Genomic DNA, 20,486 nt, shown 5'->3' with positions numbered 1-20,486 from the left:
AGGGCCAGATGTATAAAATCTTCCAAAGCCAACATACGGCCTGGATAAAGATGGATAAGGATAACGAAGTTAATAAGCCCTAAGTCACATAATTACTTTTGCAACATTAGAATTATGAATATATTGAGACTGAGTTCGGTCTGGAGCACAAACTGTTTATTGTTGTCTATCATAAAAATATAATAATAATAATAATAATAATAATAATAATAATAATAATAATAATAATAATAATAATATTAATAATAATAATAATACGGAACAAAAGACGAAAAATGCAGTTTTTGTCCTTCAGTTTGTGCACCCTTTTAATTTCCCAAATAAACTGCAGGGGAAAAAAATCTCTTAAATGGCCTAATTAGTAGTAATGATCATTACTACTGTATCTGCTTTCATTCTTGTTTGACTAAAGCACAGCTTTAGTCTAACTCCAACTAATATTAATTCACTAAACATTATTTACGATTGCGTCTAATAGTTTTTTATTTTCTTATCAAACACTTCGCATATTAGAAATTACTTGGGTTGGTATGCAGCTGTTTGTCTTCAAAGTGTTCAGTGCTCAGGTAATGATGAAACTCATACAGGGACCATTTAGGTCCACATTCCCTGTGCTGACGTGTATAGGTTCCCTCGGCGTTGCGCATGCCTACAGCTGTAGACTTGAATAAGCTTCATCAAGTTACCTTGAGGTGAAATGGCAAAAGCGGAAGTGAGACTTTGACCTCTTCATAACAAAACATAATTTGGATTTTCAAGGCAAATAAAAATTGGATTGTTAAAGTAGCCCTACTTTACTAATTCAACAACTGTAAATCTATTATATCTAGAACCTTAAATTAGATTTGGGGTGGTGTTTGACTGTTTTGTGTTGTGTAAGAAAGGTTTGTGTACAGGCAATGATTTAAACTTGAAATACAAACCGGAAGTAGTGTCTTTCTCTACGGGTTTTTCGACGGAGGTGGTTTCCAACAGAGAGACCGGTGCTTTGGTAGAGTTTGACGTGGCACTCTGCTTTAACTGAGGGCACTAGGCTGAGAAGAGGACTCTGCCCACTATTCAGGTAAATAATACGAACGATTTGATGCCAGATTTGATTAACTCAAATTATTCTTTTTCAGATAGTTATGTTTGTAGCTTTTTACCTTTGTCTTAAATGTGTTTGTGTTACAAATAAAAACTTTGTAGTAATTTCCGCGTAGCTAGCAAGATGCTTACAGATGTATTCATTAGAGTGGTGTAATGTTTTTAATACATCACGCATTAAGCCAAAGGTTACCATCAAAATCGTACCCAGGCACAAAAAAGGTAAACGTCTGGGTCCAGTCGGATCTGAATTAATAAAACATTGCTTTGCTAATTTTTTAAGCCTTCATAACGGTCCTTGACGTGGCATTTCTCGGAAGTTACTGATACAGTTACCTATTGATTTTCACAACCACCATTATGTATTTCACAATTGCTCTTTGGTTAGATAAAACTAGTTAAAACGATTTAGTTTGAAACATTAAAGAGGTTATAAGGAGATGTCAGTACGTAGCTGTTGCATATCGTGACCAAGCTGTCAGGACAGTTTTAAAAGTTTATTAAACTAATTCAATTTTTAATTGTTATTGACTGTTTACCAAAGGGCAGCTAAATTCATATCTCACTTATAATTTATAGGGCTGTATAAGACTGTGGTAAATAAAAATAAGCCTTTGGAAAAACAAACAAACAAACAAAACAAACAAACAAACAAAAAAACCAACATATCCTTATTACCAGAACATAAACAATACATTTATTTAAATCTGTATTTTAATTTATATAAAATTGTAATTGTGATAAATGGGCTGCCGATGCTGTCGTCACTTGAAGATAGCTAACTAAAGATAGGCTACTTTATCTTTCAATAAGCAATCTCAAAGGTCTGTTAGTGTTGATGATTGTGTGAGGTCAAATATCAGTTGTCGTTGGTGTGGCTTGTAAACATGCTAGATTGGACATATAAATATATCCACGAATGGAAAACTATTAGTTTTAAAAGCAGATACAAATACTCAAATAAGCAACTACAAAAAGACAGAAATTTGTGGATAGACTGTCTGTATATACTGTGCAAGCTTTAAATTTTTAGAAAACCAAAGGGAAGACGTGATTGGTGCTCGATCAAATGATAAAGTCTGATGAAGAACCTGGTGTTCAAAACAACATGAATTATTAAATATTGGAACTTTTTGTGGGTGTGTGTGGGTTTGTATGCAGATCTACATCCTTTTCCCTAAGTTTAAAAAAGTGCCATTCCACCTCCACAGGTTGTCAGACGTCTACCATCTTGGTATGAGCAGACAGTGATTTCCACTCCATCAAGATGAGCCAACAGGGTTATGTAGCTGCACCCCCATACTCGCAGGCACAGCCAGGGATGGGGGGCTACCAGGGTGGATTTGGAACTAGTCCCACGCAGCCCCTCTATGGACACTATGGAGGACCATCTCAGGCATTCAGTGCTCCCCCAACAGGTACAATTATTTTGCAATTGCATTTATTGCCTTATAAATATCTCGGTTGTTTGGTCTTTCGTTAACTAGTTCAGTATTTTAACATATTTAAATTCCAGCTCACAATTTTCTTTCATTTTCTTTAATACAAATAACATTTTTTCCCTCTTCTTAAATGTAAGGTACTCAATTTCTAAACTTTCATTGATTAAGTTGTTTTATTAATATGAAGATTTTCAAACAAAAAGCCTGAAGTGTATGTTATTTAGAGTTTGATTGTTGGCTAATTTTCTACAGCATTTGTATCAAATTGTTTAATTTGTGCTTAATTGTTTATGGCAGCGAGTTTGTCTGGCCTTTAAATAATAAAAGTGTTATAGCACTGTGATTACATGCATGTGCCAAGGGCAGACGGCGCAAGTGACTAAATAGTCAATTTATCGGTTTTATTTTAACTGTCAGTGCAAGTGTAAGACAAAAGAATGTGTTGTTCATCAACTTCTTATACATTTATTTACTGTTTAGCATCTTCAGAGATGATGGTTAAAAGAACATTAAAGAGACAGAACTACTGTTTTGAAGCACTGCTAAATAATCACTGTCACAAATGACATAGTGAAGCAAAGTTTTTTTTTTTTTGTCTTTTTTTTTTTTTACAATGCTTGCTTTCCTGTAAATATGCAAAACAAATATTAACACACAATAAGAACACCCAAATTGTTTTTTTTTTTTCGTGTCAGGTATTATGAAATCCCCAGTTTCCTCAGCTGCTGGAATGCCACCACCTCCAGTGTCCAGTCAGTACAATCCAAACGTCCAGCAGAACGGTGCTCATTCACAAAGGTAACAATCTTCATCAAACAGCAGCTGGGTGGAACATCTGATTTTCAAGTAAAATATACAGAAAGGAAATCAACTTTGTCTTGGAAATACTGGGGAAGAAAGTTCACTTGTACATGCTTAGCTACCATAGTAGCATTCACTGTTTACTCTATGTTTAACACTGACTGTTGTTACATGGCTCAGGTACCCTGCTCCACCAGCTGCATCTGCTCCTTATGGCCAGCCTCCACACTCACCGTACAACAGCATGGCCTCACCTGGCCCTCCAACACAGCAGGTCATTAATCAGATGAGTGCAATGAACTTGGGGAATTATGGTAAGCTTGCTATTTCCTGATCAGTACTCTCTGCAAAGTGTAAAACATTTTTTTTATTTTAATAATTTGGTGGAAGGCATGAGAAATCTCATTAGATATAATTTTAATTGTTTAGCTGCAGGTCCCATGCAGAGCCCTCCTCCTCCAACAAGCCCCATGGGCCAGCAGCCTTTCCAGACACCACCTCCTCCAGCATCAAGTCAGCCACAGATGCCTCCAGGTCCACAGTCACTCCACATGTCCCCCCAGATGACTCCACCGCAGTCACCCCAATCAGGCATGCCAATGGCAGGCCCTCCAATGGGAGGCCACCTTATGACAGGGACTGCAATGGGAGGCCAGTCTATGGCAGGTCCTCCAATGGGAGGCCAGTCTATGGCAGGTCCTCCAATGGGAGGCCAGTCTATGGCAGGTCCTTCAATGGGAGGCCAGCCTATGGCAGGTCCTCCAATGGGAGGCACACCCTTCCCTGGACCATCACCTCTAGGTCCTGGAGGTTTTCAGCAACCTGGACCTGGGCCTGCTGGTCCTCCAGGATACCCACAGCAAGCAGGTAAGAAGCTGAGTTGAGACAGCCAAAGGTGTATCCACTATGTGGAAAACTTGAATTTCTTTTAGTATGTCAGTTTTCTTTATTTAACCCAATGTCACAGGTTACCAACTTGCCTCAGTCTGTTGTGCAGACTTATCTTTAAGTCTGTACAATATATAACTTCATCAAACACATATATTAAAATATAACTGCAACTATTGGTGATTAAACCTGCAGCATAACACATTAGCGATATAAGCATGCGTGCTAGTGAACGAGAGTGTGTGTATAAGTGTGAGAGCAAAATCCGATAAATGGGTGGTGTTTAATGACACTGCATCAAATCAGAGAAAAGAAATCTAATTTAGCAAGAAGGTGAAAAGAAAAAAGGAAATAACTGCATTTTTCCACAAAGACAGGCTTCTGCTGGGTCACAAAACAAGATTCAGAAGTTTGACATGATGTGCCTTGTATTGGTTGTGTTTTTTTTTTAAAGAAATATCCTTCTTAGTATGCCTGTCTTTAATATCCAGGTCAATTTGGGGGACACATGGCTGGGCCAGGCATGTCAGGGGCCTTCCCTGGAGCACCAGGTGCACTGGCTGGCCCACCTCAGAAGAAAATGGATCCAGACTCTATCCCGAGCATAGTAAGTAGCCAGTTCATTCTTTTTAGTCTGCATGTCTTTGTATACCAAAACACCACATTCCTTTATCCATTTAGATTTTTATTTATTTATTTTATTGAACAATTTGTAAGAATTTAAGATTCAGCCTTTACACATAACTTCTTTGCTTTAGACCCAGGTCATCGAAGATGACAAAGCAAAGCAAGTGGGACAGATCTATAGTACAAACATCAGAGGACAGGTCCCGCCTCTCGTCACCACTGACTTCACAGTTCAGGATCAAGGTAAACAAAATGATTCTTGACCCTTCTGAGAAAATGTAAAAAAATGCATGTGGTAAATGTTCATCACAGCTGAAGAGTCATCTTCTGTTTACTCCTTTTAAAAGTTTTATTCGTTGCATGCAAAAATTTGGGACCAAATTTCTGTAACTGTCATCTGTCAAGCAAGTAAAAGCTGACCTGATTTCCAAAAGGCATAAAGTTAAAGATGACACAGTTCATTGACATTTTAAGCCAATTTCTTTTCCATTTTACTGTTTTACAGCTGCAAACTAACAAAAAGAGAAAGCCAAGAGGAAACAAGTGTGGACACACTGCATGGTCTATATTAACAACCCCTCCTTTATGTATTAGCCAAAAAAAAAGTATTTCATAGTCACTTTTCTGTTCTTGTTTAGGAGATCTTTGCACATTATATTAGCAAAAACTTCAAAGTCTAAGATTTTGCATGTTGAGCCTTGTGCCTATTTTTTAGGCCTATGTTCAAAATTGCATACCCAATGAAATTAGTATATCTTGGTGACCACAAGTCATTTTAATACTCTTGGAGTCATAGTAAATACTTGTGAGATTTGTTAAGATGTGTAAATATCAATAGATGTGTTACTGGTGAAGAATAAATAAAGACGGCACATGACACAAATGAAAAAGTTTCCGGCTCTCCCCAGAAAAAAACAAAAAAAAACCCCAACACTTTCAGGAATATTCCTTTGGAATGATGCAGCTGCAGCTTTGAACCTCTATCAAATCGTAGTACAGTATGTGAACATTATCTCTGGAAAGACCTACTCTGATAAAGTGAAGTAGAACAAAATTAGAAAGAGTTTAGAACAGACCGTTCAGATGAGATCTCCAAAACAGACATTTTTGGCTCAGTTTGGTCATCTCAAGGACCATGTGAGGGCCATCGTAAAAAAAAAAAAAAAATAAAATCAGCTCATTCTCTTTTCATTGTGAATTTTGGTGTACATTATCCTGCTGCTGAGGTCATATTTTTTTTGTATTTTTTTAAATAGATGATGTGATGTTTTCTTCATAATTAGCTAGAATTTAATTAAAGTGACTCTTTCCTATAACAATAAAATGTTCCCAAGCTAAACACCACAATTCACCCCATACTTAAAAGTTGGAGGTGTTTTTTTTTTCTACACTTTTAATGAAATTTTTACCCCCAACATACTGTATTTATACAGGCAGAGAGTTCTGTTTTAAAAAGTACTTGTTTCCGAAATGCACCTGTGTTGCTGAGACATTGATTTGTGAACTTCTGACCTTGAATGTTGCAGTGAGGATGCAGGAAGGGCTGATGATTCATATTTGTATGTCCAGGTGTGTCCTCACAGAAAAATAAAACATCACCACTCCAGAGGCTGTTGAATCTTCCTGAAGGGTTTTTTTTTTTGCAGTCAAACAGGGATTTTATCTCAAATTTTCCAGCAATTCCCTGATGTGCTCTGTCCCATGGTCTTCCATATATTTCCACTCCAGTTCGCTGTCATTTCTGCTTCTCAGTCATGTGAAAACAGATTGATATCTTTTTACAGCTTTGTCTTATTATTTTTATTATTATTGTTTTTGTTCTACAAATCATTTATAATCAACTAATGTTGCTTAAAATGTTGAAAATGGTTCATTCTATAATGAATTATCTTTTGGAAATCAGTTTGTCTGCACTTGTAGAGACAGTCAGTTCTGTCATTTTTTACATTTGTGTACTAAATCATTTCCAGACTTAAGCTCCATATGGCTAATTTCTAAAGATTTTTAAACATAAGTCTATTAAAAAACTGCTAAAACTGCCCTTCTGCTTGTCTGTAGAAATATTAATGTTACTGACGCTTGTCCTCGTTAACCGCAGGAAATGCCAGTCCCAGGTTCATACGCTGCACCACCTACTCTCTACCCTGCACCGCTGATCTGGCCAAACAGTGCCAAGTGCCCTTGGCCTCCATCATCAAGCCTTTTGCCAATTTGCCAAAAAATGAGGTAAGTTAAGGTTTTTTGCTTTCAACTTGTCTCATCCCTGAAGTTAAGTTTGATAAACAACTCAAAGTTATGTGCCAGGATTCTGTTAACTATGACAGAAGACAAAGGCCGTTCTTGTTTGTTCTAATTTCTCCCTTAGACTAATCATCCCACTCTCAAGTACTTCTATCCATTTACTGTTTGTGTTTTTAAATATATGCTGTCATCACCGGAGTGACTCATGAGACTAAGAAGAACACTTACGGAGACTTTTTAAACAGAGGTGCTGAATTACTGTGTAGTATCTCTCCATAAGGTGTGTCGTATTTTCCTACTTTTAATGAAGCCTGGGTTAAATAAAGGAGTTTGTAGCTATAAGGCACACACTAGTACATGCATTCATTTCAAAATGCAGAGATTCATTTTATATTCTTTTGAATACGATGAAAAGTTTTGTTTGTTCCCATTTGATAAATGTCTCAGTGCACTACAGAAGTTAATTTGTCCTGAGAATGACCTCCTTTTTGGATCATGTGTGGTCCAAGAATCCTGTCTATGATATCCTCCCTTTCCACTCACCCTGTCCCAGGCACCAACTGGCCTTTTTAGGCAATGTTAGCTTTCCCTCATCTGGCATTTAAACTAATTAGCTGATGTCAGATCTGCTGGGACCACTGCAGAAGAAATGTATTTTACAGGAAACAACCTTGAACATATACGTCACAGAGCTGTAAATAAGCCAAGTTAATTAGTGCTTTGACTTTATACATGACTAAGAAAACAGATTATTACGCATTCATGTTACTTTATCCAAAAGGTTTTGTTCACTGGACTTAGTAAACATCCCAAAGATACTGCAAACCATTTTATTCCCCCTCCCTGGAGTCTCAGTCTAATAATAAACCTACATGCTCTCTTGTCAGTTTTAGTTTTATGCTAGTAGAGTTCATTTATGTTGTGTCACAATCTGCAGAGAGCCTTGAATAAACAGTAGGAGACAGTTTCTGTCAGCAGGTGGCCTGCATATGGAGCACAGTAATAGCACTCTTTTGGACTAAATAGACTCATGGTAACCATTTACTTTCCACAGGGTTATTCAACCTTAGGGTGAAATTTACATTAAATGTAAAAAGTTAATGCTCATATTACATCACGAATGTGGGACATCTCATCTCAAATAATTTACTGGAAATTCTAGGTTCATTCTGACATCAAACAAATATCCCTAACTCTTTGTGAGTAGTGTATAAGTTCAATGTGTGTTGTGGAGCCTCTGATGAGAGAAATGATAGGTCATATAAGTGAATGAAAGTGTGCATGCATGGGAGGCATCACTCGGAGTGTAGATACATAAAGCTTTCTGCAAAAGAAAATGATCCATGATGAATAGTAAATCATGTCAAAAATTTCTATAAGGTCAGTACTTGTTACAGTAATGGTTACTTTACTTTTGTACCAACATGTCTTTGTGCAGGCTCCTCTGTACGTTGTGAATCACGGTGAGACGGGCCCAGTCCGCTGCAATCGATGCAAGGCCTACATGTGTCCCTACATGCAGTTCATCGACGGCGGTCGTCGCTTCCAGTGCAGTTTCTGCAACTGTGTCAATGAGGGTATAATAAGATGCTGTCCTGAAAATAAGATACTACATGGGTTAATATAAAAACATAGCTACTCTACTTTGGCTTGGATGGCAATTTATTTTAATTCTCTTATTCTAGTGCCAGTCTTCTACTTCCAACACCTTGATCACGTGGGGCGGAGGGTGGACTTCTATGAGAGGCCTGAGCTATCCCTGGGATCATATGAGTTTGCAGCCACTCTGGATTACTGCAGGGTACACACACACACACACAAAAAAAACCTTTAAGATCTGTCAGCTGTAATTAAATATTAAGCAGACTTTATAGAGAGATGTTTATATTGATCAGATTAATGGAGACAAGCTCCTAAAGTCAGCTATTGTTTGTTTTTGAGGCAGGCTATGAAAAGATGAAAGATTGTGGATCGGTGAATCGTACACGTCTCTTTAGTACATGCATATGTTTTTTATTTGGAGCATTCGTGTACTGATTTTTCCAAGGGATAACTGAGAAGGCAGTCTGCATTATTTAGCAATGAGCAGCAGGACAGAGAAGTCTTAAGCTCTTTGAAAACAGATGATAACCAGACAGTGAAGCAAATCAGCCATGTCCTCATGTAGATACAGAGGGTCAAAGTTAGCTGTAAAAGCTTTTTTTCCCTCCACTGGCCTACTTTTGCTCGATTTATAAACACTTATAAACAATCTCTACAAGCCAGTTAATAAACAAAAGCCTCAAATGTGAGTGTCTTGTCATTGATTGTAACTGTGTCAACATAACAACTGTGGACAATCTCCTCACATGTTGCATTGCTGTTATATTCAAATGAATAATTTGGTCTCTGCCAGGAGATAATAAAACTATCTTTTCCCTCACACAGAATAACAAGATTCCCAATCCTCCCGCCTACATCTTTATGATTGATGTGTCTTATAACAACATCAAAAGTGGCCTGGTCAAAATGATATGCGATGAACTGAAGACTCTGCTGGAGAAGCTGCCCAGGTATATGTCATATGAATTATAAAAAGGAAGCAAAGGTAGAAAAACAATATGTATCATCTATTATAATGCAGGTAAAGTTTCTATGAGGGAAGGTGCCAAAAACAACAAAAAAATATATCAGTGTATGCTGTCAGCGTCAAAAAATTAGCTTTGTTGTACAGTCAGCTCTGTTTTTGTTACTCTGAAAGCAAGTTTTTGATCAGTCACAACGAAGAAGATGATGGATACCACCTGGTTACTCCTAAAATAACCTAGATACACTCCTCTCTCTGCTTTGTAGGTGCCAGTAACAACATATCCATACTTTTGTGTTGCCATGACATCACCACCTAAAAACGTAGCACAAGCTAGGTTTAGAGAAGTCCTCCTTCAGCTGTTTTTGACTCTACTTTTGTTTGCACAGGCAATAAACTAAAAGCTGGACACCCTGCATATTTTAAATGGTTTATGTAATTCTGTAGTTTTTCTTAAAATGTGTGTTTAATTCATTCAAGGTAAAGCCTGAGCCCACTTTAAGTGAACCCAGATGTTGACCATATCTTTAATGATATTTATTAGCTGGTGTGAGATGGAGCACAGTATTCTCAATCCTGTGTACATGTATGTTTAAATGATTTAGGAAGAAAGATGCACTTGGCAGTGTCAGCAAGGAATGCTTTTAAATGACTATTTATGTTGACAGATTCAGATTAACTCTCACTTTTTTACCTTAATCCTTACTGTCCTTGTAAATATCATGAAATTTTGTGAGCTTTATAAACTAAGCTTGACTCAAATGAGCCAAATCCAAGCAGCCACTGCACATAAAATTTCAACTAATTAAAATGTTTTTGAATTGACTTCCACAGAGAGGAAGGTGCAGACAACTCGGCTATAAAAGTGGGATTTGTTACCTACAACAAGGTGCTCCATTTCTACAACGTGAAGAGCGCTCTGGCCCAGCCGCAGATGATGGTGGTGTCAGACACTGCTGAGATGTTCGTCCCACTGCTTGATGGCTTCCTTGTTAACTACCAGGAATCGAGGGCCGTTATCTACAAGTAAGATACGTCTAATCACAATTTGCTGTGTTGGATTGCCCAATTTTTCTCTCTTATCAAGGATAAGAGAGAAAAAAAATATTGTCATATCTGTGAAGGGAAAATCAATGTATTTAGGAGGTTAACTTTGCTTCACTGAAGACTATGTGACATGTTTTTCTTTCATCAGCACACAGAAGAAACCCTTTCAGGTCAGCTGGCTGTTAGGACCTGAGACCAAACTATAATCCCTTCTCCTTTTCTCTCCAGCCTTCTGGATCAGATCCCTGACATGTTTGCAGACACCAATGAGAGTGAAACGGTCTTTGCCCCTGTCATCCAGGCCGGTGTGGAGGCGTTTAAGGTTGGCAACAGGCTGTTGGCATGTAGTGAGACATGCTGCAGCCTCCAGCAGCATGTCTGCTTTTCTCTACCTGATTTGTTTCTGTTTACCTAAAAGTCCAGACTGGTTCAGTCATACTAGATTAGTATTTTACAGTTTTTCTCGAATGCTAAAACACATTTCACAAATGTTTCCTCCATGTTCCCCAATGTCTAAACACAACACCCTTTTCTAAAGCTACATAAACACAACCACACCTTCAAACTTCAAAGCTCAAACTTCCACACCAAAAGAGCAGCTCGAAGCTTTCACAAATGTAAACACTACACACATCATTACACACTACAGCAAAACAATTGAAAACACAATGCTCAATTTGTGAGACGGGTCTTTGTTTCATAACTGCCAATGCATATTTTTAGAAACTTTACAGTAACAGATCTTCTTAGATCTCTGCAGAGGATTAGGCATTTAGATTTGTGAGTTTCATATGAAGAGTATAAATCTATAGAAAATACTGCATGTACACTGCTGTAACACGACTCAATGCAGAATCTATTGCACACAACAGTACTCTTGAAAACATGATCAGGGTGTGAAGATTTTTTATTGACATTGTCCCAAATGATCACATAAATGTGATGTGCGGGCCCAGGATGGTGTTGGCAGAGCAGGAGGATGTCTCTTAGCTCCTCTAGAAAGTTGAGGAGACGTTGGGTGTTGTAAGACCCAAGGACAGCATGCTGGTGGACAAGCCCTGATAATGCTGGCCACGGTGAACCTACTCAGGTTTGGACGGACTCTTAGCCCTGCTACAGCCATTGTCATGCCATGGACAATGACATGGTGAATGACTGTTGCTCGCATCTCGTCCGTAATGATGGTGCGAGGTTGTCCTGCTCTCCGTCCTGGACCTCCTCCTCTCCCCCCTGCATCTTCTCCTCTCCCTTGTTGGCCTGCTCCTCTTCCTCCTCTGATTTGAACTCCTCTTCGTCGTTGGCCTGCTCCTCTTCTTCCATGACCAGCTCTTCTTCCTCCTCTGACTCGAATTCCTCTTCCCCTGACTCTGCCTTCATCCATTTTGTTTGTTTGGAATCTTCAGCAAACTGTGCACTCTGAACTTGCTTTTATACATGTGGTCACAGCATTACCAACAAGTGTCTTCAATTTTGAGTTGTTGTGTGTAATGAATGACGCCAGGTGTGTTCATTGTGTTCAAATATTGCTGACTGTGGCAAGCATTTTGCATCTTATGAGCTTTCATTTGAGAATATGAGCAGAGTTCTTTTGCAACTTGTGTTTTAGCAAGGAAAAATGTGTTTAGATTTATGCGAAAGGAGGATTGTGTTTTGTGAATTGTGTCTTCATGAGAAATGTGTTTATGATATTGGAAAATGATAGCTAGATTTAGTAAATGTGTTTAGACAACTGGTCATTTGGTTTAGGGGATTGGCTTTTGTGTTTTAGCATTTGAGAAAAACTGTAATACACAACAATAGAAAAATATCACACACACATTTAATTTGAAGCAGTTGTGACGACAGCAAAGAGTCAGGAATAACTTTCTTTGCCCTTGCATGTTCATGGTTAAATGAAATTCTTTCAGGTATTTACTTTAGCTTATTGCAAAATTATCCAGATATAAAAAAAAAATATAAAGTTAGCATTGGGATATTTTATGCTATTAAATTTTACACCTCAAGAATTAATAAATGATTGAATCACCACATCAGGATTGCAGACAATACACACCTCAGTTAGAGCTTCTTTTTTTTTTTTTACTTTTGTTCTCTCTAGGCAGCAGAGTGCAACGGAAAACTCTTCATCTTCCACTCATCCATGCCCACTGCTGAGGCTCCTGGCAAACTGAAGAACAGAGATGATAAAAAGCTGGTCAGCACTGACAAAGAGAAAGTGAGTGACTGTTTGTGCTCAGTTAATGCACATTGTGAAGCTTATGCTGAACTTTAAACAAAGAATGCTGGCAGCTGTTGATTGAGGGAAAACAGATTGTATGTCTGTGTGTAATCTACTGTTTTTTTATTATATAAAATGCTTTTTATTTGTCTTCTGTGAGGAAGGTTTCTATCAAATTCCTATTTTCAGTTTATTAAGCTCCAACTGAAATCTTACACTAATCAGAAAGTGTGTTTTTAAACTGCAGATAAACTACTGACTTAACCAAGACTGCTCCCTCTTTATCTGTAGACCCTGTTTCAGCCCCAGAGAGGTGTTTATGAACAGCTGTCTAAAGACTGTGTGGCACAGGGCTGCTGTGTGGATCTCTTCCTTTTCCCCAGTCAGTACCTGGACTTGGCAACCATGGCGGATGTACCTTCACACACTGGAGGCTCTGTCTACAAGTACAGCAATTTCCAGGTATCTGCAACACTTGTTTACATTTTGCAGAGAACCCTAGCAACACAAAGCAAACAGACACACAAGGATTTTTACTTCTAGCCATTAAACAAGTCATGTTTTTACACACAGGCAAAGTCAGTTACAGCCTACTAAAAGCAAGCTTTATCCACATAATCAGTTTGGCAGAACATGCACAGTCTAATATAGAACTGTCCCAAAGGAATGATGCAACAAGCATGTGAAGTTGCTCCAAACTGAACAACACACACTAAAGCAGAACAATACAGTTGCACACCCAGCTTAAACCTGCAATAAAATGCAGCAACAGAGCAGCAGGCATTAAATGCAAATCACCAAACGTCTCTAAGACAGATAAATCTCTACATATCATCCTAATCCTCTTTTTCTGTGCTTTATTTTTGCCCAGAGTAATATTATAAAAAGTCACCTTACTTCAGCTAAACTTTGCTCGTGTTAAGATTCATTCATTTGCCTCAGTCTGCTTGTCATTGACACAAGATCAGTGTCAACACTGCCATCTGCTGGTTGACAGATGGAGACGGATGGGGAGCATTTCCTGAGAGACCTGAGGAAAGATGTGCAGAAGAGCATTGGGTTTGATGCCATCATGCGTGTTCGTACCAGCACAGGTAAGAAAAGCTCTAGAACAATAAAATGTATCAGGTAGTTGCAGTAATTTCCATTAAAGTGTGTGTCTGCCTGTGTGTGTGTGTGTCATTGTTCAGGCTTCAGAGCTACAGACTTCTATGGTGCAGTTCACATGAACAACACCACAGACGTAGAGATGGCAGCTGTGGATTGTGACAAGGCTTTGACGGTGGAATTCAAGCATGATGACACGCTCAGCGAGGAGACAGGGGCTCTTATGCAGGTGTGTGTATTTAAACCTTGGGTTCTTTTAAAGAAAACATGTGTTTTCAATGGACTGTTTTGTTTAAAAATCACCTTTGCACTCCGTTTCCCAGTGTGCCTTGCTTTACACCACCATTGGTGGGCAGCGGCGACTCCGCATCCACAACCTCAGTCTGAACTGCAGCTCACAGCTGTCAGAGCTGTACAAGAACTGCGAGACTGACTCGCTCATCAACTTCTTTGCCAAATCAGGTGAGTTTGCATTTCTATTTAAAATAGATTTTGGTAACCTTGAGAAGTTTTGTGCTAATGACTAGCGACGAGCTTGATAAGGATCTGTGCTGAAGCTGGATACTAATCGAGTCAATGATGGGAAATGAGAAAATCTCTGTATCTGCTTCTGTTTTAGTTGTTAGGCATGGTAGATCTTTTTATTGTTTGAATCAAAAAAAAGCCGGAGGACATTTTTTAAAAATTTTTTTAATATTTATTTGATGATCTGTCTCATGCATCTTTGTCAGGATACAAATGTTGCCAAATAGATTATTGCTGAAATAACTGTTCTGCTTTAACTTGGCTTTATTACACTGCATTTAACATAATAGTTTTCACGTAAAGTGGTGCAGAAACAATCAACAAGAGTCACTCCATAGGTGGTAATGATATATTGTAGTTGCATAGTCGGCTGGCATAATCAAGTATCAGCTGACTTTTGTTAAATTTACCCCATTTATCTTTTCATAATCTACTAATAATCTGTGGCTTATGAGCAGAAATAACTTGTAGAAATAAAGACCACATGTTTCACATGATGCTTAGTTCCTGTTTAATCTGCACAGTTGTGGTTCCTCCTTTCATTTGTTTAGCTGCTCTTCAGCTCCCCTCTGTTTCTTTATTTAAAAGAAGAAAAACAAAGTGTAAAAAAGAAAACTTTAGAAAAGTTCACCCTATCCAAAACATGGAATAACTCCCAAACATATTATCACTTAAGATGCAAATGCAATGCATGTGTTTTTCTGCCTCACAATCTTTTGTTGCCCCTCCTGCTCCTGTCTATAGTACTAACATCTTCTTGTATCAACTCAGCTTACCGTGCCATATTGAACCAGCCTGTAAAGAATGTGAGGGAGATCCTGGTCCACCAGACGGCTCACATGTTGGCCTGCTACAGGAAGAACTGTGCCAGCCCCTCAGCTGCCAGCCAGGTCAGTGCAGAGGGTGTTTGGACTAAGATTTGTTTGATTTCCATGCTTTGATTGTAGGATACAATACACTCCTTGTTGTGTATACTGTAGCTGTACATGGTCAACTTACCGCCTGTCAGAAATGTACAGTAATGTTTCTCCATGTGTAGCTGATCCTGCCTGATGCCATGAAAGTGTTCCCAGTCTACATGAACAGCCTGATGAAAACTGGTCCTCTGGTGGGCAGTACAGAGCTCCCCACAGATGACAGAGCCCACCAAAGACTGTCAGTCATGGCCATGGGGGTGGAGGACACACAGCTGCTGCTCTACCCACGCCTAATCCCACTGGTAGGAAGAGAACTGACACCCAGTGTGCATGTTCATCTTTATCACATAGCATACAATGATCAAACAGTTATGGATGTACCTCATCTTAAATTCAAATCCACAAAACAAAGTGAATGAATTACAGCACAACTTGTTTGAGGAGAAATAATCAGTACTAGTTAACAGACCCCTGCACTCTTCCTTTCCAGCACAACGTGGATGCTAGCAGTGAGGTGGTGCCTGCTCCCGTGCGCTGCTCAGAGGAGCGTCTTGCAGACTCTGGCATGTTCCTGCTGGAGAACGGGCACTCCATGTTCTTGTGGCTGGGCCAAGCAACCCCACCAGACCTCATCCAGAGCATCTTCAACGTACCCTCTCTTGCGCACTTGCAGGGACAGATGGTCAGAAATCATCTTATCACACTCCAGATGAAATAGTTTGTGCTTTTAAAAATATGAAATGAGACAGCTAGTCTCTGTCCCTAGAGGAATTATTTTATGTTTGGAGAATGAACGTTTCCAATGTGCCTTGAAATCATTAATGCACTTCAGCAAATATAAAGTCAGTGCATTATAACACAGCAAATATGTCATTCCACATTTTATTTAGTTTGGAACATTTGAACTTCACAAATGTAATGTATAGAAAAAAATGAAACTGTACTATTATGTTTTTTTCAGTGCACGCTGCCAGAGCTGGACAACCCATTGTCAATAAAAATCCGGTCCATCATTAATGACCTTCTTGAGAAGAGGTCAAACTCTATGAAGGTAACATATCTGGAACTTAAGCAAACACCTGAATTCATACATCTATCCTCAGGCATTTTCTTTTTCAAGAACATACCAAAGCTGCTGCAAGTTTTCATGATCTCAGACTCCCTCTAGTGGAGCTGCAAAGTAAACACATCCCTTAAAAAATAACTCAAGAATCAAAGCAACATCGGTGAATAAAGTCTCACTGCACAGTTAACACTGTTCATACAGATTAGATTCAATAATAATTCCAATAACCACATTCTATAAAGTTTTGTAAGTTTGGATAGTTAAGTGAGTGGAAGTTAAAATGTTCTAATCTAAAAACATTCTTGTCTATATTTCATGTGTCATATATCAAGATGATTGTGCTACTTTCATTTTTAATTTGGAGTAAAAAAACAAAACAAAAGGAAAAAGGTACCAATGACAAATTTAAGGGCAGAAATCAAAGCTTACATACTCATAAATTATCTTTAGCAAATTGTCAGAGCTACAGCTCCTTCATTATCATTATTATCAAAAGGCCAGGCTATGCAAATTTCCTAACTACTTGAAATGTAGTCGACTCTTTTTCCCATCAATCAGCAGCCACAGGTTGAGACTGGCTGCCAGTTTAGACTAACATATTGAAAAAGAAAATCCTGCACATCATAGCTCCAGCTAAAAAGAAGATGCTAACATGAACGGTAGATTTAAACATCTAGACAATCCTGCTGTATTTCTGAGGAAAATGTAGTGGACAGATAAGGTTTAAAATCTATATTTTTTCTACTACACTGAGCAAAGATGTTTGGAGAAGAGCGGGCGCTGATTTGGGTTTTTATTGCAGGCGGATGGAGGAGAAACATTTCACAGCTAGAAGGAAAGATGGATTTAATTAATAAGAACCAATTCGGAAGCATTTGTCTGCAAAAATAAATAATAAAATAAAAAATTAAAAAGCTGAAGATGAATCACTACAACATCCACTACACACTTCTACAAGAGCTAAAAATTTGTATATAGACCACAAAACAGCAGTAAATGTAAGATTGCCTACAGATCCCATAGGAATATGAGGCTTTTGGAAGGAAGTGGAATAAATCTACCAAACATGAATGCTAATACTCTATTTAGTGTTTACAAGCTGTGATACTTGCCAAAGGAGGCGTTACCAAATGCTTCCTGTGGTCAGTGCTATATATTTTTCTGAGGAGTGTTTCCCTTATTACAGTTCTAAAACAGAAAAAACTAGTAATGTTTGTCCTTTATGGAAATCTAACCTTTTATTAACGTAGCTATGAACAGATATTTTGACCCAAACTGTTCCCTAACTTCTATGTACTTTTCTATATCCTTTAACTCCTATGAGACTTCATGCATTAAACTGAAGCATCAATGAAAACAAATAAGTATAGAAATCACTGTGATGGAGTGAAACCTCTGACTTTTCATCTTTTTTTTTTTTGGCTTCATACAGCTGCAGATTATCAGGCAAAGAGACAAACCGGAGATGTTGTTCCGACAGCTCCTGGTGGAGGATAAAGGCTTGTACGGTGGAGCTTCCTACATGGACTTCCTTTGCTACGTTCACAGAGAGATCAGGCAGCTGCTTACTTAACCGGACATGTTTGATGTTCATATCCTCCTCCCAACTAGACCCGGAGAAACAAAGCATCTAACAGACAGTACGCACAGCTAACAGGGTCAGTCCCAGTAGGTTTGATTTGAATGTTTTAAGATGAGCCACACAAACGTTCACTAAAACATCTGAATGACAGAACCAGAAAAGGCCTTTTGAGAACCCCAAGTCCCAAGCTGCTCCTGGCATTGTTTGCTATACAGTATGATCCTGAAATAACCACTTAGCTAGATTTCTAATAAATATGGAGGAGTAAATTGGACAACACATCCAGCGTTTCCCGCTTAGGTACTCAGTCTGATGGATTGACTTCACTGCCTGAGGCTGAAATACATTTTGGCATTAACATCTGCTGTGTATTCAATTAGTTAAAGCATTTTTTTTCACTTTGTAAGTTTAGAGGGTCTGTATTACACAAAGGGTTATTTGTGGGTTTACTGTGGCTGATGTTTGTACGTAAAGAAGACAATATAAAGAGTCTCATTAAAAAAAAAACTAAATGTTTCTTTTTTTTTTTTTAACCATTTCAACATTTTATCACAGAAAGGTGCATTATAATAACTCAGTAAATTTCAATATGTAACCAAAACTATGCTGAAACAAGCCACTGACTTCAAGGACTGAAAATCTGCCCTGTTATTACACCTTATACAATGTTTGATTCACACATGCCCCCACTGAAAGTCAAACTCTTTCACCATTTATGGCTGAGTCTTTGTAATGATGCAAAAAGCGTTTTTTTTTTTTTTTGCTGCTTTGAGTACAAAAAGAATTTAAAGCAGCTGTTAACAGTACAAGGACCAACTCTGTGTCCTGATAGAAAAAGAGACAAAGGAACAGATGGAAAGGCATTAAAAGGGAAAAAGTTTTCTTATTCATCTCTCTTTGAAGTAGTCATTCTACAGTTGGTCTGTGGCTATGACGCATTTTTATAGGTTTGACTTATGAGCTCCAGAAAGTCCAAAACATAAATCCAACCTCAGCAAAGTATCAGTAAAATACTCTGTCAGGTCAGCTGTGGGCTTCCTGTCTAACCACCTAAATGAAATTCAGTCTTGTGTAGAAAGATATTTAACATTCCTGTACAGTTAAAGCATCATAACCTATCACTTTGTTTTATAAAGATAATTCTGCATAATACATGTAATTTGTCTGATAAATATTATTTCATTTTGTGTACATGGAGCCTATAAAAACTTTTTTGTACATGAAAAGTACAACTTGTGTTTTCAAGATATTACCACCTGCCTTATATTGATGTAATTGTTGAAAGTGTTGTGTCATAGGCGCACATGATGATGCAAACTTCTCTCAGGTGATTTCAGTACCTTATTATACCAAGGTGACAGAAAGCAGTGGAGTGAATCGAACTTTGGACGGATCGTTGTTAGTGGAGTAGACTATATGTGCCATGTACATTTATTTCCCACCCTTAAAAAAAACCTTCTGATTAAGCTTTTGACTCTGTTATTTACTGTTTCCAGTACATTTCATCATCTGATCAACATTAAAATGAGAATTTCAATGCCATTGTTTACATGTAGTTCTTTGTACAGCAACGAATGTTTGATTAAGTAAAAATAACAGTTCATAATGAGTAACTAAGTTAAATATCAAGCATACTGAAAATCATCATTTTTTACTGTGTTGATTCCAAAAAGCAACTTGTTTGTATGAAAGACCAAAACTCATCATACAAAAGAAATATGTAAACTTAGTCCAAAAAGTGAGGAAATATGTGTTAAGTGGATTATTTCTTTTATGTAACAATGCTTTTTGGAAATAAATCTTATACTACTTGAAAATATATTTTTTTTCATTTTAAACAGCTCCACATTTTAAAGAAAATGCATTTGGGGAATGAGCAGAGTTGAGTATGTGGATGGCTCCCATGAAAAACTTGCCAAATGTCAGTCAATGCTGGACAGCTTATTCTGCTACTGACTCTTGTTTTGAGCTTCTGGTAGCCCAGGTGAAGAAGAAAGAGTCTGCAGTCCTGACCTAAACCCTACTGAACACTTGTGAGATGACCTTGTTGGGTGTGACGTATGACAAATTCTGGTTAAAGAATGGGATGCCACCCTGTAGCATGAGGAGGAGGCGCCAGGCTGTTGTGATTGTGTATGGTTCTGCATGTTACTGAGGCTCATGTTCGTTAAAAGAATAAACTGTTAAATTGACATCATGCATTGTTTCTTCAGACCACAATCATCCGATCCAATGGCATCAAAGATGAGTCAATACAGAATAAGTAGTTTGGCATTAGCAGAGATTTGGCCCTTTTTTTAACGGTCATTAGGTTTTGATTGGTAAGCTGCGACAACCAGAAAGAGCCAATCAATAAACTGACATTTAAATTAA

General features: G+C 38.1%; 1 protein-coding gene across 2 annotated transcripts; it reads left to right on the top strand.

Annotated features, from left to right (window-relative positions):
- Positions 1 to 984: 984 nt before the first annotated feature.
- On the top strand, positions 985 to 20,305 carry sec24d (SEC24 homolog D, COPII coat complex component). Of its 2 annotated transcripts, XM_041984637.1 has the most exons (24): positions 985 to 1,063; positions 2,298 to 2,504; positions 3,224 to 3,326; positions 3,510 to 3,643; positions 3,759 to 4,010; positions 4,071 to 4,196; positions 4,709 to 4,824; positions 4,976 to 5,087; positions 6,943 to 7,070; positions 8,524 to 8,662; positions 8,771 to 8,886; positions 9,513 to 9,637; positions 10,486 to 10,677; positions 10,927 to 11,020; positions 12,797 to 12,913; positions 13,208 to 13,378; positions 13,914 to 14,010; positions 14,107 to 14,252; positions 14,347 to 14,485; positions 15,320 to 15,438; positions 15,588 to 15,767; positions 15,956 to 16,147; positions 16,427 to 16,516; positions 17,964 to 20,305. In XM_041984637.1, exons 2-24 carry the CDS (start codon positions 2,354 to 2,356, stop codon positions 18,102 to 18,104), a joined length of 3,180 nt encoding a protein of 1,059 aa, XP_041840571.1. In that variant the 5' UTR covers positions 985 to 1,063; positions 2,298 to 2,353; the 3' UTR covers positions 18,105 to 20,305. The 2 variants fall into 2 exon arrangements, with proteins under 2 accessions (XP_041840571.1, XP_041840570.1); XM_041984636.1 differs by having other exon boundaries at positions 3,759 to 4,196.
- The last annotated feature ends 181 nt before the right edge of the window (positions 20,306 to 20,486 follow it).

Source organism: Melanotaenia boesemani, chromosome 5 (assembly GCF_017639745.1).
Source record: "Melanotaenia boesemani isolate fMelBoe1 chromosome 5, fMelBoe1.pri, whole genome shotgun sequence".
NCBI lineage: Eukaryota > Metazoa > Chordata > Actinopteri > Atheriniformes > Melanotaeniidae > Melanotaenia > Melanotaenia boesemani.
Note: the sequence above shows the minus strand (reverse complement) of the source record. Positions and strands in the feature narration are given on the sequence as shown.

What these genes read in the sequence shown, in the direction of transcription:
- sec24d (XM_041984636.1), top strand. Translation starts at nt 2,354, where the DNA reads ATGAGCCAACAGGGTTATGTAGCTGCACCCCCATACTCGCAGGCACAG. An exon ending in CAGACTCTATCCCGAGCATA is followed by an intron (nt 4,825 to 4,975) that starts GTAAGTAGCCAG and finishes TCTTTGCTTTAG; the next exon opens with ACCCAGGTCATCGAAGATGA. An exon ending in CGCACTTGCAGGGACAGATG is followed by an intron (nt 16,148 to 16,426) that starts GTCAGAAATCAT and finishes TGTTTTTTTCAG; the next exon opens with TGCACGCTGCCAGAGCTGGA.